Source organism: Salmo salar, chromosome ssa04 (genome assembly GCF_905237065.1).
Source record: "Salmo salar chromosome ssa04, Ssal_v3.1, whole genome shotgun sequence".
NCBI lineage: Eukaryota > Metazoa > Chordata > Actinopteri > Salmoniformes > Salmonidae > Salmo > Salmo salar.
In genome coordinates this window covers 36297402-36315893 of record NC_059445.1, presented here as the reverse complement: position 1 = coordinate 36315893, position 18492 = coordinate 36297402, and the positions used below count along the sequence as shown (strand labels likewise).

The 18492-nt window shown below is 41.1% G+C and overlaps 1 protein-coding gene across 3 annotated transcripts in view; it reads right to left on the bottom strand.

Annotated features, from left to right (window-relative positions):
• LOC106602903 (G protein pathway suppressor 2) overlaps positions 1 to 18492 on the bottom strand; it is a 41387-nt gene that overhangs the window by 9492 nt on the left and 13403 nt on the right. For all 3 annotated transcript variants that reach the window (XM_014195891.2, XM_014195890.2, XM_014195889.2), the window contains exons 7-11: positions 17452 to 17629; positions 17051 to 17134; positions 11489 to 11565; positions 11174 to 11269; positions 10807 to 10890 (exon numbers count right to left, since the gene is read on the bottom strand). In XM_014195891.2, coding sequence (XP_014051366.1) covers positions 10807 to 10890; positions 11174 to 11269; positions 11489 to 11565; positions 17051 to 17134; positions 17452 to 17629 — 519 coding nt within the window. The remainder of the gene's footprint in view (positions 1 to 10806; positions 10891 to 11173; positions 11270 to 11488; positions 11566 to 17050; positions 17135 to 17451; positions 17630 to 18492) is intronic.

The window sequence follows — 18492 nt, the reverse complement described above, 5'->3', positions numbered from 1 at the left end:
CAGGGTCTACAGGCAATCCCGGATTACAAAGGGAAAACCAGCCATGTTGCGGACACCGACGGCTTGCTCCCGTACAAGCTACACCATCTTCTCCCGCCTTGAGGATAACAGTGCCATTGACGAGGCCTGATCCCAAGGACTGGGTTCTTCTCTGTGGCCGGCGTGAGTAAGACATTTAAGCGTGTTAACCCTTGCAAGGCTGCCGGCCCACACGGCATCCCTAGCCGCATCCTCAGAGCATGCGCAGACCAGCTGGCTGGAGTGTTTACGGACATATTCAATCTCTCCCTATCCCAGTCTACTCTCCCCGCTTGGTTTAAGATGTACACCATTGTTCCTGTACCTAAGAAAACGAAGGTAACTTAACTAAATGACTGTCGCCATGAAATGCTTTGAGAAGCTAGTTAACCTGTTAGGGCTAGGGGGCAGTATTGACACGGCTGGATAAAAAACGTACCCGATTTAATCTGGTTACTACTCCTGCCCAGTAACTAGAATATGCATATAATTATTGGCTTTGGATAGAAAACACCCTAAAGTTTCTAAAACTGTTTGAATGGTGTCTGTGAGTATAACAGAACTCCTATGGCAGGCCAAAACCTGAGAAGATTTCAAGCAGGAAGTGGCCTGTCTGAGAAGTAGTGTTTCATCTTGGCTCTTTTTATTGAAGACTCAGGATCTGTGCAATAACGTGACACTTCCTACGTCTTCCATAGGGTCTCAGAGCCCGGGAAAAAGTTGAACGATATCGAGGCAGGCTCTGGCTGAAACACTTTATCGCTTTAGGCAAGTGGCCACTGAGAGTATTATGGGCTTAGGCGCGTGCCCGCTTCGACCGAATGCTTTTTTATCTAAACGCAGATTCCCGGTCGGAATATTATCGCTTTTTTATGAGAAAAATGGCATAAAAATAGATTTTAAACAGCGGTTGACATGCTTCGAAGTACGGTAATGGAATATTTAGAATTCTTTTGTCACAAATTGCGCCATGCTCGTCACCCTTAGTTACCCTTTAGGATAGTGTCTAGAACGCACGAACAAAACGCCGCTGTTTGGATATAACGATGGATTATTTTGGACCAAACCAACATTTGTTATTGAAGTAGAAGTCCTGGGAGTGCATTCTGACGAAGACAACAAAGGTAATAACATTTTTCTTATAGTAAATCTGACTTTGATGAGTGCTAAACCTGCTGGGTGTCTAAATAGCTAGCCCTGTGATGCCGGGCTATCTACTGAGAATATTGCAAAATGTGCTTTCACCGAAAAGCTATTTTAAAATCGGACATATCGAGTGCATAGAGGAGTTCTGTATCTATAATTCTTAAAATAATTGTTATGCTTTTTGTGAACGTTTATCGTGAGTAATTTAGTAAATTCACCGGCAGCGTTCGGTGGGAATGCTAGTCACATGCTAGTCACATGCTAATGTAAAAAGCTGGTTTTTGATATAAATATGAACTTGATTGAACAAAACATGCATGTATTGTATAACATAATGTCCTAGGGTTGTCATCTGATGAAGATCAAAGGTTAGTGCTACATTTAGCTGAGGTTTGGGTTTATGTGACATTATATGCTAGCTTGAAAAATGGGTGTCTGATTATTTCTGGCTCGGTACTCTGCTGACATAATCTAATGTTTTGCTTTCTTTGTAAAGCCTTTTTGAAATCGGACAGTGTGGTTAGATTAACGAGAGTCTTATCTTTAAAATGGTGTAAAATAGTCATTTAAAAAAAATTGAAGTAATATCATATCTAAGGTATTTGAATAACGCGCCACAGGATTCAACTGGCTGTTGAATAGGTGGGACGCAAGCGTCCCACCTAGCCCATAGAGGTTAAGGATCATATCACCTCTACCCTACCTGACACCATAGACACACTTAAATTTGCTTACCGCGCCAAAAGATCCACAGACGATGCAATCGCCATTGCACTGCACACTGCCCTATCCCATCTGGACAAGAGGAATAACTACAGTTGAAGTCGGAAGTTTACATACACTTAGGTTGGAGTCATTATAACTTGTTATTCAACCACTCCACAAATTTCTTGTTAACAAACTATAGTTTTGGCAAGTTGGTTAGGACATCTACTTTGTGCATCACACAAGTAATTGTTCCAACAATTATTTACAGACAGATTATTTCACTGTATCACAATTCCAGTGGGTCAGAGGTTTACATACACTAAGTTGACTGTGCCTTTAAACAGCTTGGAAAATTCCAGAAAATATCATGGCTTTAGAAGTTTCTGATAGGCTAATTGACATCATTTGAGTCAATTGGAGGTGAACCTGTGGATGTATTTCAAGGCCTACCTTCAAACAGTGCCGCTTTGCTTGACATCATGGGAAAATCAAAAGAAATCAGCCAAGACCTCAGAAGAAAAATTGTAGACCTCCACAAGTCTGGTTCATCCTTGGGAGACAAGTTCTGTCTCTTAGAGATGAACGTACTTTGTTGTGAAAAGTGCAAATCAATCCCAGAACAACAGCAAAGGACCTTGTGAAGATGCTGGAGGAAACGGGTACAAAAGTCTCTATATCCACAGTAAAACAAGTCCTATATTGACATAACTTGAAAGGCCGCTCAGCAAGGAAGAAGCCACTGCTCCAAAACCGCCATAAAAAAAGCCAGACTACGGTTTGTGCACATGGGGACAAAGATCGTACTTTTTGGAGAAATGTCCTGGTCTATTGAAACAAAAATATAACTGTTTGGCCATAATGACCATCGTTATGTTTGGAGGAAAAAAAGGGGGAGGCTTGCATGCCGAAGAACACCATCCCAACCGTGAAACACAGGGGTAGCAGCATCATGTTGTGGGGGTGCTTTGCTGCAGGAGGGATGGGCCAAAATTCACCCAACTTATTGTGGGAAGCTTGTGGAAGGCTACCTGAAACGTTTGACCCAAGTTAAACAATTTAAAGGCAATGCTACCAAATACTAATTGAGTGTGTGTCAACTTCTGACCCACTGGGAATGTGATGAAATAAATAATTCTCTCTACTATTATTCTGACATTTCACATTCTTAAAATAAAGTGGTGATCCTAACTGACCTAAGACAGGGAATTTTTACTTGGATTAAATGTCAGGAATTGTGAAAAACTGAGTTTAAATGTATTTGGCTAAGGTGTATGTAAACTTCTGACTTCAACTGTATGTAAGAATGCTGTTCATTGACTATAACTCAGCCTTCAACACCATAGTACCCTCCAAGGTCATCATCAAGCTCAGGGCCCTGGGTCTGAACTCCGCCCTATGCACTTGGGCCCTGGACTTCCTGACGGGCCGCACCCAGGTAGAGAAGGTAGGAAATAACACCTCCACTTCACTGATCCTCAACACATGGGCCCCACAAGTGTGTGTGCTACGCCCCCTCCTCTACTCCCTTTTCACCCATGACTGCGTTTCCACACACGCCTCCAACTCAATCATCAAGTTTGCAGATGACAACCATAGTATGCATGATTACCAACAATGATGAGACAGCCTACAGGGCGGAGGTGAGGGCCCTGGCGGAGTGGTGCCAGGAAAATAAACTCTCAATGTCAACAAAACGAAGGAGCTGATAGTGGGCTTCAGGAAAAAGCAGAGGGAGCACGCCCCTATGCACATTGACGGGATCGCGGTGGAGAAGGTGGAAAGCTTCAAGTTCCTCGGCAAACACATCACTGATGATCTAAAATGGTCCACCCACACAGACAGTGTGGTGAAGAAGGCGCAACAGCACCTCTTCAACCTCAGGAGGCTGAATAAATTTGGCTTGGCCCCTAAGACTCCCACAAACTTTCACAGATGCACAATTGAGAGCATCCTGTTGGGCTGTATCACCACCTGGTACAGCAACTGCACCGCCCACAACCGCATGGCTCTCCAGAAGGTGGTGTAGTCTGCCCAACGCATCACCTACAGCACCCGATGGGCACCTACAGCACCCGATGTCACAGGAAGGCCAAATAGATCATCAAGGACATCAACCACCCAAGCTATGACCTGTTCACCCCGCTATCATTCAGAAGGTGAGGTCAGTACAGGTGCATCAAAGCTGGGACCGAGAGACTGAAATACAACTTCTATCTCAAGGCCATCAGACTGTTAAATTGTTATCACTAGCCGGCTACCACCCGGTTACTCAACCCTGCACCTTAGAGGCTACTGCCCTATATACATAGCCATGGAATCACCGGTCACTTTAATAATGGAACACTAGTCACTTTAATAATGTTTACATACTACTTTACTCAGTTCATATGTATATACTGTATTCTATTCTAAATGTATTTTAGTCAATGCCACTCCGACATTGCTCGTCCTAATATTTATATATTTCTTAATTCCATTATTTGACTTTTAGATATGTGTGTATTGTTGTGAATTGTTAGATATTACTGCACTGTTGGAACACAAGCATTTCACTACACAATTAAAGAAGATAATCAGAACTGGAAATGTTAACTGCTGTAGAGCGTTCAACACTTTTCTCAGACGAGATAGTCAAGACAAAACTTAATTTATTGATAAGGCAGAGAGAAGAATTTCCCGTCCTTCGAGTTAGACTCAACCATTACTCTATGCTAATCATCCCAGTCTTTTACTGGCCAACAAGCTATGCATAATGATCAATTAGCCGATATAGCTACTACTGAATCTGAAACCGTGGAATTATCAGAACCCAAATGAAATAAAGAACCTTGCACCACTGATTGTAAATCCACATCAAGCCAGATTGAACCCTTTCTAAAAGAATGAACTACTCTTCTCAACAGAGGAAGCCACCTCGCTGGGAGCCAAAATCTCTTTCAAAGAACTCAAAAGAGCATTGGATAGCATGAATGAAGGCAAATCACCTGGATGAGATGGTATTCCCCCGAGGTCAATTTAACATTTTGGAATCAATTAGGTCCACTACTGCTCGGAAATATTAACACAGCCGTTCATTTGGAAGAGATGTGAATACAGCATTATTTCCCTTAAATTTTTTAAAGCATGCCGCCCAGTGTTCTCACTATCGCCCCCATCTTCGATAAACACAGATATTACAATTTTTCAAAATGTTATCGTCCCATTTCGAGACTTACTACCCAAATTGGTCTACAAGGACGAAAGCAGGTTTGCTAAAAAAACATTTATCCTCTGCAACCTCCGACTATTACACATCTTAAATGCTTCATATGAAACAACAGCTCCTTGGGCTGTTTTATCTCTCAACGCAGAAAAATATTTTGATAGACTAGATTAGTCATATCTTTGGTGTGTCTTGGAACATACAGTACCAGTCAAACGTTTGGACACAACTACTCATTCAAGGGTTTTTATTTTTACTATTTTATACATTGTGGAATAATGGTGAAGACATCAAAACTATGAAATAACACATGGAATAATGTATTAACCAAAACAAGTGTTATACAAATCCAAATATATCTTATATTTGAGATTCTTCAAAGTAGCCACCCTTGCCTTGAAGCCAGCTTTGCAGACTTGGCATTCTCTCAACCAGCTTCATGAGGTAGTCACCTGGAATGCATTTCAATTAACAGGTGTGCCTTGTTAAAAGTTCATTTGTGGAAATTCTTTCCTCCTTAATGCGTTTGAGCCAATCAGTTGTGTAGTGACAAGGTAGGGGTGGTATAAAGAAGATGGCCCTATTTGGTAAAAGACCAAGTCCATATTATGGCAAGAACAGCTCAAATAAGCAAAGAGAAATGACAGTCCATCATTACTTTAAGACATGAAGGTCAGTCAATGCGGAACATTTCAAGAACTTTCAACGTTTCTTCATGTGCAGTCACAAAAACCATCAAGCGCTATGATGAAACTGGCTCTCATGAGGACCGCCACAGGAAAGAAAGACCCAGAGTTACCTCTGCTGCAGAGGATAAGTTCATTAGAGTTAACTGCAGCTCAGATTGCAGCCCAAATAAATGCTTCAGAGTTCAAGTAACAGACACATCTCAACATCAACTTAAGTGGAGACTGTGTGAAATAAGGCTTTCATGGTTGAATTGTTGCAAAACCACTACTAGAGGACACCAATAAGAAGAAGAAGAGACTTGCTTGGGCCAAGAAACACGAGCAATGGACATTAAACCGGTGGAAATCTGTCTTTTTGTCTGATGAGTCCAAATTGGAGATTTTTGGTTACAACTGCTGTGTCTGAGACACAGAGTAGGTGAACGGATGACCTCCATGTGTGGTTCCCACTGTAAAGCATTGAGGAGGAGGTGTTATGGTGTGGGGGTGCTTTGCTGGTGACACTGTCTGTGATTTATTTAGAATTCAAGGCACAATTAACTAGCATGGCTGCCACAGCATTCTGCAGCGATACGCCATCCCATCTAATTTGCGCTTTGTGGGACTATCATTTGTTTTTCAACAGGACAATGACCCAAAACACACGTCCAGGCTGTGTAAGGGATATTTGACCAAGAAGGAGAGTGATGGAGTGCTGCACCAGATGACCTGGCCTCCACAATCACCTGACCTCAACCCAATTGGGATGAGTTGGACCGCAGAGTGAAGGAAAAGCAGCCAACAATTGCTCAGTATATGTGGAAATTCCTTCAAGACTGTTGGAAAAGCATTCCTCATGAAGCTGGTTGAGAGAATGCCAAAATGGCGCAAAGCTGTCATCAAAGCAAAGAGTGGCTACTTTGAAGAATCTAAAATATATTTTGATTTGTTTAACAGTTTTTTGTTTACTTCATGATTCCATATGTGTTATTTCATAGTGTTGATGTCGTCACTATTATTCTACATTGTAGAAAATTGTGAAAAATTCATAAAAACCCTTGAATGAGTAGGTTTCCAAAATGTTGATTGTGAATTGGCTCCAATTTCATTAATATGATTAAAATTCTATATGCCAATCCCTCAGCCATAGTTATAACAGGTAATATCTGCACTGCTCCTTTTAGAATCACTAGAAGCAGCAGACAAGGTGAGAGAGCTGCTATTATTATTATTATTATCCATGGAACCCCTGGCCCAGACAATTCGTCAAATCGAAAGTAACACCAATTTCCTTAATTTCATTATATGCGGATGACATTTTACTCTATCTAGACAATCTCTTAATCACCCTCGAACACATTGAAAATCATAGATTAATTTTATAACTTGATGAAGCTGAATTACAGTGCATTTGGGAAGTTCAGACCCCTTCACTTTTTCCACGTTTTGTTGCAATTTTTATTTTTGCAAATGTATTAAAAACGACATAAGCATTCAGAACATTTACTCAGTACTTTGTTGAAGCACCTTTGGCAGCTATTACAGCCTCAAGTCTTCTTGGGTATGCTGCTACAAGCTTGGCACACCAGTATTTGGGGAGTTTCTCCCATTCTTCTCTACAGATCCACTCAAGCTTTGTCAAGTTGGATGGGGAGCGTCGCTGCACAGCTATTTTCAACTATCTCCAGAGATGTTCGACCGGGTTCAAGTCCGGGCCACTCAAGGACATTCAGAGAATTGTCCCGAAGCCACTCTTGCATCATCTTGGCTGGGTGCTTAGTGTTGCTGGCTTGTTGGAAGGTGAACCTTTGTCCCAGTCCGAGGTCCTGAGCGCTCTGGAGCAGCAAGATCTCGCTGTACTTTGCTCCGTTCATCTTTCCCTCAACCCTGACTAGTCTCCCAGTCCCTGCCGCTGAAAAACATCCCCACAGCATGATGCTACCACCACCATGCTTCTCCGTAGGGATGGTATTGGCCAGGTGATGAGCGGTGCCTGGTTTCCTCCAGACGTGACGCTTGGCATTCAGGGCAAAAAGTTTGATCTGGGTTTCATCAGACCAGAGAATCCTGTTTCTCATAGTTTGAGAGTCCTTTAGATGCCTTTTGGCAAACTCCAAGCGGGCTGTCATGTGCCTTTTACTGAGTAGTGGCTTCCGTCTGGCCACTCTACCATAAAGGCCTGATTGGTGGAGTGCTGCAGAGACGGTTGTCCTTCTGGAAGGTTCTCCCATCTCCACAGAGGAACTCTGGAGCTCTGTCAGAATGACCATCGAGTTCTTGGTCACCTCCCTGAATAAGGCACTTCTCTCCCAATTGCTCAGTTTAGCCGGGTGGCCAGCTCTAGGAAGAGTCCTGGTGGTTCCAAACTTTATCCGTTTAAAAATGATGGAGGCCACTGTGTTCCTGGGGACCTTCAATGCTGCAGAAATGTTTTGGTACCCTTCCCCAGATCTGTGCCTCGACAGAATCCTGTCTTGGAGCTCTATGGACAATTCCTTCGACATCATGGCTTGGTTTTTGCTCTGACGTGCACTGTACACACACACACAGGTGTGTACCTTTCCAAATCATGACCAATCAATCGAATTTACCACAGGTGGAGTCCAATCAAGTTGTAGAAACATCTCAAGGATGATCAATGGAAACAGGATGCACCTGAGCTCAGATGAGGCTCATAGCAAAGGATCTGAATACTTATGAAAATATGGTATTTCTGTTATTGTTTTTTATACATTTGCAAAAATGTCTAAACCTGTTTTGGCTTTGTCATTATGGGGTAGTGTGTGTAGATTGATGAGGATTTTTTATTTAATCCATTTTAGAATAAGGCTGTAAGGTAACAAAATGTGGGAAAAGTGAAGGGTCTGAATACTTTTCCGAATGCAACGTAAATACACATTTGATTAAAACAAATCTATATATATTTTTCATTCGCTATAGAAATTAATGTAAAAACTTAAATGGAGAGGAAATCGCGATAACAGACGACACAGTCTCAACCTTAGCCTACATAACCACCTAAAGCATAAAAAAAAAAACATAAAGAAAGAAAGATTAACGTAACCTAGGTTAGCACATGTGAATAGAATTTTAGTATGGTTACGCCAATCGTCTATTGTGATAATAACTGATAATGATTGGCGCTGGTGAGTAAATACTTGACCATACGATGACGCGGTTCTTTCAACATCAATGGAATTGTTTGAAACGGAGAGATATTTGTAAGCCAATGTAATTGTACATTTGCAGAGCTTTTCCAGAATGTATTAATTTCGCTGCAGTTTTGTTTTGCATGGCGTGTGTATTGGTCCAGTTTTAACACTCTTTGGTGAAATTAGAAATAGAAGATAACCGCAGACTGCTTACCTTCAAACTGACCACTTGTTGGGGATTTAAAAAAATCTGTATTGCCTTGAGAAATGTATGAGCTGGTTGATTGAAACAAACTATTTTCAGAGTAACCCGGGTAATGATATGAGTTGAGTTTCTTTGACCTGATTAAATGTATCCACACATTTACAGTTAACTGTCTGGTCTGTGCAGTGTACCTCATGTGCCAATGACTGCTATTTCTGTATTACTGTATTGACTTTATTGTAGGTGAGGTGAATTCTGGATTTGTCTCTCTCAAACCACTGGATGAGGTCTATTAGGCTCTTTGCATGTTAAGCAATTAGAGAAAGTTGCTTCTGCAAACCCTCAGAGTTAACCAACAACTTCTCCACTCTTTAAGAGATCTGCTTCTCCGCCTCCACAAAGCGTGAGTAAAAGCGCAGGTACTCTGAATGATATCCGACAGCTTACCACGTACCCACATCGGGTTTTACATGGCTCGGGAGGAAGCTGTGTCACCAGAGGGGAACATGTTTCTGTAATGGGTCTCTGAGATGCTCTTTCTATCTAAGCTTTCTGCCTGGGAAATGTTTGAAGATTTTATTGATGAGTTTGCCAGATATTGCTGGCAAGAGCCACAGCATGGGTATTTCCAGTCAAACGCAACAATTTGCTAACAACCCCCACAGAATGTAATTGCATGAATTCACCATGCATCTTGAATTGTCTGACACCAATCCAGTTACCTTTATAAAATCAACCTCAAAATATTGTAGACATTGTTTTAATACTTTCAGACAGTGTTGAATAGTGCACTCCCTATAAATACACTGTATCAGCCAGAACAACTTTTCAATCTTCACCCAGCTCTCCTTGCAAGACAAACAAAATATGAACATATTGTCAGTTGATTCGTCCGTTATTATTGACATGTTTTCAGTTTTTTGACAAGATGTTTTAGTTCCTCTTCGTGTTCTGTGGCTACCTTTGGTAGATGTAGACTCCTGAGTTGGCTACTTGTAGGGACTGTGCCTCTGTTTTTCACATGTTTATTAATGAATCCGCGCATTTCGGGGTTATCAACTTTTTCTAGAGGGATGTTGGCACTTGCAAAACCCTCCACCATATCCTCCAGAACCTCCCACCTGACTAAACAATCTTGGCCAGTAGTCCTAGAATTCTTATGAGACAGCGTAATGTTATTTCAGATGTCGGTCTATCCTGTCTTTCTGTTTATGAGCTAATGCTAAGTTGCATGTTTTGCTGAATATATTGTCATCATCGGCAAAGAGCGTCCCTGTGGAGTATTGGCGCGTACTTTTTCTTAAAGCTATATTCTTATTTTGGAACTTTTCTTTCTCCTTCCATGGTTGGTTTCATTGACTCTCCATTTTAACTGCCCCTTTTTTATACCCTCCGATGACCAGAAATTGAGTCAGTTGGAGAGGATCAGTTTGAGCAAAGTGAGGTGCAGAATCACTGATCTACAAAAAGAGTTCCTTGCCAAAAAATGTATTCGCAGAACTACGCCTCCCCTGGATCAGGCGAACCCCCGCAAAACACACGCGTACAACCAGCCATTGATTGATTGGAAACAGCTTATGTCAAATATAATTTCCTAGAATTTTCTGACCGCTGCCTCACTAGCAGAATAAGGCTGGAAATACCGGTAAAAGCACAGTGCTACATATCATCAACCAAAACTCCAGGCCCTAGTGATAGGATACTCACTGGGTGAGCCTGCTGTGGAGGAGTTCCATGAGTAAAGCTTCCTGGAGAGGCCGGACGGGGGGGATGGGTGTATGGCAAGCCAGACTATTCACACAGAACAGGAGGAGCAAGAAAGGAAGACATGATGTTATGAATTGATAAGGATAACTGACTTTGTGGTGTGTGTAATGCCAGAGGGAAGAGAGTAGTACATACAGCAGGGTTGTGTTCATTAGGCACAAAATGGAAGAAAACTGAGTGAAATGGAAAGGTACTAACTACACCTGTCCAATAAGAAACACTTGTTTCGTTTTTCATTGCAAAACATTGCTACTTTTGTCCTAATGAACACGACCCAGGACAGGTGGGTAAAGAGGGTTGACCTTACCTTGGCAGGAGGGATCTGCACTGTGAGGGAGGGGGTAGGCAGCAGGCCTGCAGCACTGGCATGAAGAGCCTGAGGGTGCATGGACCGTAGAGCACTCTGAAACCACCACAAAAACACAGCAGACAAAGATTAACGGACAGATACGTGTGAGTTAACCACAGATGACCCGTCCACAAACAGACACAGTACACTGCTTGTGATCAACCTCTTAAAAAAGGTTTGTTTGAACACTATGTTTTATAACACTTAACACCATATTATTTAATCGTGTGCAATGCAGCTTTTCCACTCTATAAAGGGGCCCAACGAACTTACAGAGTCAGTGAAGCCAGATTGTTGATTGGCATGTTCCAGTTGCTTCTGTAGAGGGATCCCAGCACTAGGGATAAATCCTGGTGACAAAATACAGAATATGTTTAAAAGAGAAAAATGGAGTGAAGCAAGAAAAGTGAGTAGTAGTTTAGACGGAGCATGCGACTAACTTTATTTCCTCACCATCCTGGTACCGTCTGGAAGTGCAATTTCAACTGTCCCAAACTGATCTTGAACAGTCCCAAAATTAAAATAGTTTTCTTTTAATGTTTTGATATGCCAACATGGGTCTAGGTCATTTGCAGTGCTTTTAAATTAATTGGTGTATTTCTGAGACAGAGAGTCTATACTACATCAACTTCATTTGTTAAAACTATGTAATTAGCCAAGGAACACAAGGACAAAGTCTCACTTCAGTAGACTTCCGTTTCAATTCAATTAAAACAAACTTTTATGCCTGTGCGCTGCGCTTCTAAAAACGAATCGGTCACTCAGCTCTTCCCGTGTGCATGCACAGCCCCCAGTCAGGCAGTGTTGTAGAGCAAGGCAGAAATATATTGCACATTTTCCAGTGTGCATTCGGTTCAGGTCAGGGACATCCAACTATAGTCTCTAGAATACCATAGTAGATAGCCATAGCCTCAGCTCTGGGCCGGCGGGCACGCAGACAGGCTGAGAGAGTACAATGTGTATTCTAATAGGCCTATTTGCCCAACATTGGAATGATATTCTAATACACATTTCCATAACCTACATAATTACATATGCGATGCCTAGCCAGCCATATCATTGTTTGAAACCTGGACGTTTTACATAGCCTACAGCCAAAATCTGATCATAGAAAAAAGCAAAGATTTCCTGATTTGCCATTGAAACCCGCATTTCTTCTTCTACTGTCCAAAGGCAGGAAGGCACAATCCTATTGTTGCATCTTCATTTATTCCCTCTTTGTAAATTTCTACTATTATATCCATCTCTGTCGCATTATAAGAATCGCTGGCATCAGGTGCGCGTTTGAGAAGGGTGTTTTCCCATAATTGCGTTTTGGAATATTCACGTACATGGACGAGACGAGTGAACACATTGCTGCGCTTATGTGAATTATTCATAGTTTATCAACTTTAAGCTAAATATTGTGATCCGTTTCATCAGCCTCATCTTTGTGTTGAATTTTTTTTTCTGGCCTATAGTCCCACAACTGTCTGAACGTCTGTTTTGAACCGTCCCAGACATATTTATCGTCCCCGAGATGACAGGACGCCCTTAATTTCGAGCCGAGTCTAGGGCTGTTAGTCTTGGAATTTGAGGTTAAGGTAATTGGCCTGGCCAATGTACACGTCACCAACATAACCGTTGGGGGGAGGATTAGGCATATCAGACTCAAAAGAGAGGTGGCTTTTCTCTGCAACTTTTCTATTATCATTACACTTCGTTATTATTATTCAAGTTATTACCTCGAAATATTAATCTAGTATACAAATTAAGAAATGTCCGAATGGAGAGGAATTCCGCAAAAATATAGATTCAAATTTTGACGCACTAAACCACTCACATCAAGTCCATCGCGTTTTTCCCTCCACTTTTCCAAACAATTTGCATAACGTCACCAATGCTTCTGCGATCATTCTGTGGCAATATTTTGTTCAAAGTAGCTAGAGGACACAGTAAATAGAGAAAATTCATATACTACTGGAAAAATAATACTACTGAAAATATTATGATATAGGCTATGCATCCTGTAGGATGAATCATGAAAAGAGCTTGGCTACGTTTCATTCAGTTGCACCACATTTAATAAGAGAAGAAACGCATAACCTGCACCTGTCGTCATTCCCTGCACATATGCTGACCCTGCAACAAGACATAGAAAACAACAACCTATCTGATTAAAGAGATGAAGTCCAGACAGGCTAGGCCTATTTTAGTAAACTGTATGAATGGACATAAGGAATTAGTGAACTCATACATGCACACCACCCACCTAAAAGGACCCATCAATCGAGCTGCCTGCACCGCATCTCATTCAGACGCATAAGCAAATCACATTTGTCCTTTCCCAAAGACATTAAAAATCAAATCCTTTCTGTGGGATATCAACAACAAAAAATGTCTACATTACAGGACAATGCTAAAACAACGTAGCCCATCATAAATTGAAGAGGAAAGTTAAGGGGGATCTAGAGACAGCTGTGATAGGCATGAAGATGAAATTGATAACCATTAGAAAATGTAAAACACATGCATGCAGCCTGTCCATAGCCCAATGATCAGCCTGTCCATAGCCCAATGATCAGCCGTTGATCCATTTTATTGAAGCAATGGGTGGTTATGTTGACACTACATTTTAATTTGAGTGCTTTATTTAAATCTGCGCAACCACTTATTGAGAAAGGTAAACTCCGGAGGATATTTTTTTCCTGTCTTTTAGGGCCGCCTAGATTTACTTTAGCAGGCCTATAACGTATAGCCTAATGCTGTATATAGGCTATACAAATAATGTATTAATAAATCAATTAACTTCTAACTTACACATCTGTCTTCTTCACGGTCCCCTTCCACTGGCCCATCTCATCCCCCTCTCTCTAGCTCTTGAACGAGCAATATAATTTGTAACTTATTTCAAGCAATTTCTAAAACTAATAGGCCTATTCGAGAAGAGAAGCACTGATCAATCGTCTTGCTTGCTGAACGGCTATAAAATAGGCTACAGCGTTGGCAATGAACTGGTGAGAACAAAGTGTATGTAGCCTAGATCTGGTGTGACGTGATCACATTGAATTGATACATTGCTTAACTGATGCATTGCAAACGTTAAAAAAGAAAGTCTGAGAAATTCATTTGTTCATGAATTCACACAATGAACTCAAAGACCTGTCAGAGGCAGTATCTCTGATAACAAATTCTATTGGTCAACAGATTCTTTTCGCATTCAAAAAGACACGAAAATCTAACCCGTTCCGGATAAATAATTGACGGATTGTGGCAGGAAGATATTTCGCAATTCGTGTGAACGGCATCATAAACAAGACGTGCACGTATTTATTTTTTTCTTCCTAATTATTCGGACGAAAATAACAGACTTGGTGAGAAATGGCCTTTAACAAGATTAAATTATGATTGGAGCGTTTGATTTTCATTAGAGATAAAGCCTAGACAGGCTACTTTAACCTGTCTGGGCTATGGGGCAGTATTTTCACGGCCGGATGAAAAACGTACCCAATTTAAACAGGTTACTACTCTGGCCCAGAAACTAGAATATGCATATTATTAGAATTATTATTATTAGATTTGGATAGAAACCACTCTGAAGTTTCTAAAACTGTTTGAATGGTGTCTGAGTATAACAGAACTCATATGGCAGGCAAAAACCTGAGAAAAATCCAAGCAGGAAGTGAAAAGTCAGAGAATTGTAGTTCTTCTTTTGATTCTCTATCGAAACTACAGTGTCTGTGGGGTGACGTTGCACTTCCTAAGGCTTCCATTGGCTGTCTGAAGCCTTCAGAAAGTGGTTTGAGCATTTTCCTGTCACTGGGCAGATAACAGGAGCTCAGTTACTGAGTGGTGTGCCTGGCAACAAAGGGATTGGATATGCGCACGCACGCCGTTCCTTCTTTTTCTTCTTGAATGAATATGCTATTGTCCGGTTGGAATATTATCGCAATTTTACATAAAAAATACCATAATGATTGATTTTAAACAGCGTTTGACATGCTTCTAAGTACAGTAATGGAACATTTTGACTTTTCATCTCTCGTTCCGCTCGCGTTATGCCTTTGGATAAGTGATCTGTACGCACGAACAAAACTGAGGTATTTGTACATAAATATGGATTATTTCAAACAAAAACAACATTTCTTGTGGAAGTAGCAGTCCTGGGAGTGCATTCTGAAGAAGATCAGCAAAGGTAAGAGAATATTTCGAATATTAATTCTGAGTTTAGTTTGCCCCGGACTTGACGGGTGTCTGAATAGCTCACCGTGATGGCTGAGCCATGTACTCAGAATATTGAAAAATGTGCTTTCTCCGTAAAGCTATTTTAAAATCTGACGCAGCGGTTGCATCCAGGAGTAATCTATCTATAATTCTTCAAATAATTGTTCTATATTTTGTCAACATTTGAGTATTTTTGTAAATTGATGTGCACATTCACCGGACGTTTTGGTGGGAATACATTTTCTGAATGTCACGCGCCAATGTAAAATGCTGTTTTTGGATATAAATATGAACTTTATCGAACAAAACATACATGTATTGTGTAACATAATGTCCTAAGAGTGTCATCTGATGAAGATCGTCAAAGGTTAGTACTTCATTTAGCTGTGTTTTGGGTTTTATTGACACGTCCTTGCTTGGAAAATGGCTGTGTGATTATTTTGGGCTATGTACTCTCCTAACATAATCTATTGTTTTGCTTTCGCTGTAAAGCCTTTTTGAAATCGGACAATGTGGTTAGATTAACGAGAAGTTTATCTTTAAAATGGTGTAAAATAGTTGTATGTTTGAGAAAGTTGAATTATGACATTTTGTTATTATTGAATTTTCCGCCCTGATATTTCACTGGCTGTGTCCCGCAGGTAGCGTCCCACATAGCCCATAGAAGTTAAGAAACCTTCTGACTGGACATATAGGCCTATAAAGACAAATCAGCGAACTCACACTCGCACAACCCCGTAAAAGGACCTGTCAATCAAAGCAACCAGCTTATGTCAGAAACAAGAGCGAAAAAATGTCATTTTCTTAAAACATATGAAAAAACCTAGGACTACCTTATTCGTTCCGAAAGTAGGCTATAAGATCATGAATTGACAAGGAAAGTATGAAGGGGAGACAACCAGGCAAAACTGACAATCATTAACATAGAAACAAATACACGCAACACAGCCTATTTATCAGAGTTGATTAGTCTATAAATTAAGAGAAGATTACATATCAAATGATACCATGCCAGGTTGGATAGGATTTGCGCACTGTCCATTTGACTCATTAGCACATTATAGGCCTCAGAGCCAGAACAAACTTGTCAACTGCTGTTGAATAATTAATGAATAGTCAGACATATCCAACCTGTTTTTTAAAGACAGATTTATTTATTTACTAATCCACACAAACTATTTTTTTTTTTTTAACGGAAGTGCCATAGCATATAGGCTAGCACTTCTCCACCCCCATGCATCTAGCGGATTAGCTGCTCGAGCATCAAACGACAGTTGGAAAAAGGAGGAGACGTAGACAGACTAAGTGAGCAAATCAAATGCTTATGATCATTAGTAAACACTCCCGCTATTAGGTCAAGTTTATCTACATCAAAAAGTGTATTATAAAGTTAATAAAAATAAATGTAGGCCTATTTAAACGGTTTTGGAGGTTGTTTCATTTTCATGGCGGACATCATCCATAACCATCATGGTTATTCAATTACTGACAAGAGTCCTAGTGCAGTCAGTACACCAAGCCATCCCAGTGCCTTTACGCATAAACCTTCTTAAACATACCGTTCCACAATCACAACAGGGCCTACAACAACATATAGATTTTAGTAGACACAGACACACAGGTGTAAGGTACCTGGCTGAGAGGTAAAGTGGCTGTGCACAGCGTAGCCCTGCTGTTGTTGAGGCAGGTACTGCATGGCTTGGAAGGCTGAGGCACCTGGACACAGAGGGGACATAGCGATTGGTTTATGAATGAAGGACGCACAAACATTAGGGTTCTCATTCTCATAATAACCTCAACATAGTCACCTTGAAAAACATACCTAAAGTTTCAACGCCTGTTCCCAGATCCGTTTGTGCTATCTTGACAACTCCATTGATCATTGTCAAACATGCTTGGCATTACAATGACCATAGGAGTGGGCAAGACAACAGATCTGGGAGCAGGCTACCAGACGAATTATTTGCTTTATCATCTCACATAGACAACACGTCTCTGAAATAACAATGACATAAAAAATTCAAAGCGGTTACCTCTAAGCTGTGAGCTGCTGGCGTAACTAACAGGGACAGACTGGCTGGGGGCGAAGGGAGTGGCGTGCTGTGCCTGGGTGAGCTGGCCGTAGGGGCCATGGGCTGCCTGGCTGGCTGCATACTGCCCATGCTCCAAGCCTCCGGAGCTCATCCCTGGCTGGTTCTGGTAGTGACGCCCCTGTCAAACAACATACAGGACACGTTTTCAAACATTCACTGTACCGTAATTGCATATATTATATAATTATTACATTACATTCAAGCCTGAACTAAATAAATTAATTATAGAACAATTAAGTACAACAACTAGGGCATCTTGTGTCCCCAATGGTCATTCCTCAAGTCACTGAAGTTCTAATTATAATCAACAGGAAGAAGTGCCTGCTGCATAAACTGACTAAGGTGCTTGAGGCCAAACCCTAAGAACCCCATTTCTACACTGAACAAAAATATAAAAAGCAACATTTAACAGTTTCAAAGATTTTACTGAGTTACAGGTCATATAAGGAAATCAGTCAATTGAAATACATTCATTAGGCCCTAATCTATGGATTTCACATGACTGGGAATACAGCCATACTGTCCTTGTGGCTATCAAAAACATGGAGTACCGGTATATACAATGTAAACGATAAGAAAAGCTGATATTTCATTTTGAAAACATACACACACTCCTTCACTCAAACGCTCATGCACACATACACGTCGTGGCGATAAGTCTGCCATGAATGGAGTAATGTCACAACGCCTGTGGGCTTCAAGAATGTACATAATGTTAACAGATGTGCTGGGATATCTTTAAAAAAAAGTAGGGGCGTGGATCAGAAAACCAGTCATTATCTAGCGTGACCACTATTTGTCTCATGCGGCGCAGCACATCTCCTTTGCATAGAGTTGATCAGGCTGTTGATTGTGGCCTGTGGAATGTTGTGCCCCTCTTCTTCAATGGCAGTGCGAAGTTACTGGATATTGGCGGGAACTGGAACCCACTGTCATACGTCGGTACAGAGCATCCCAAACATGCTCAATGTGTGACATGTC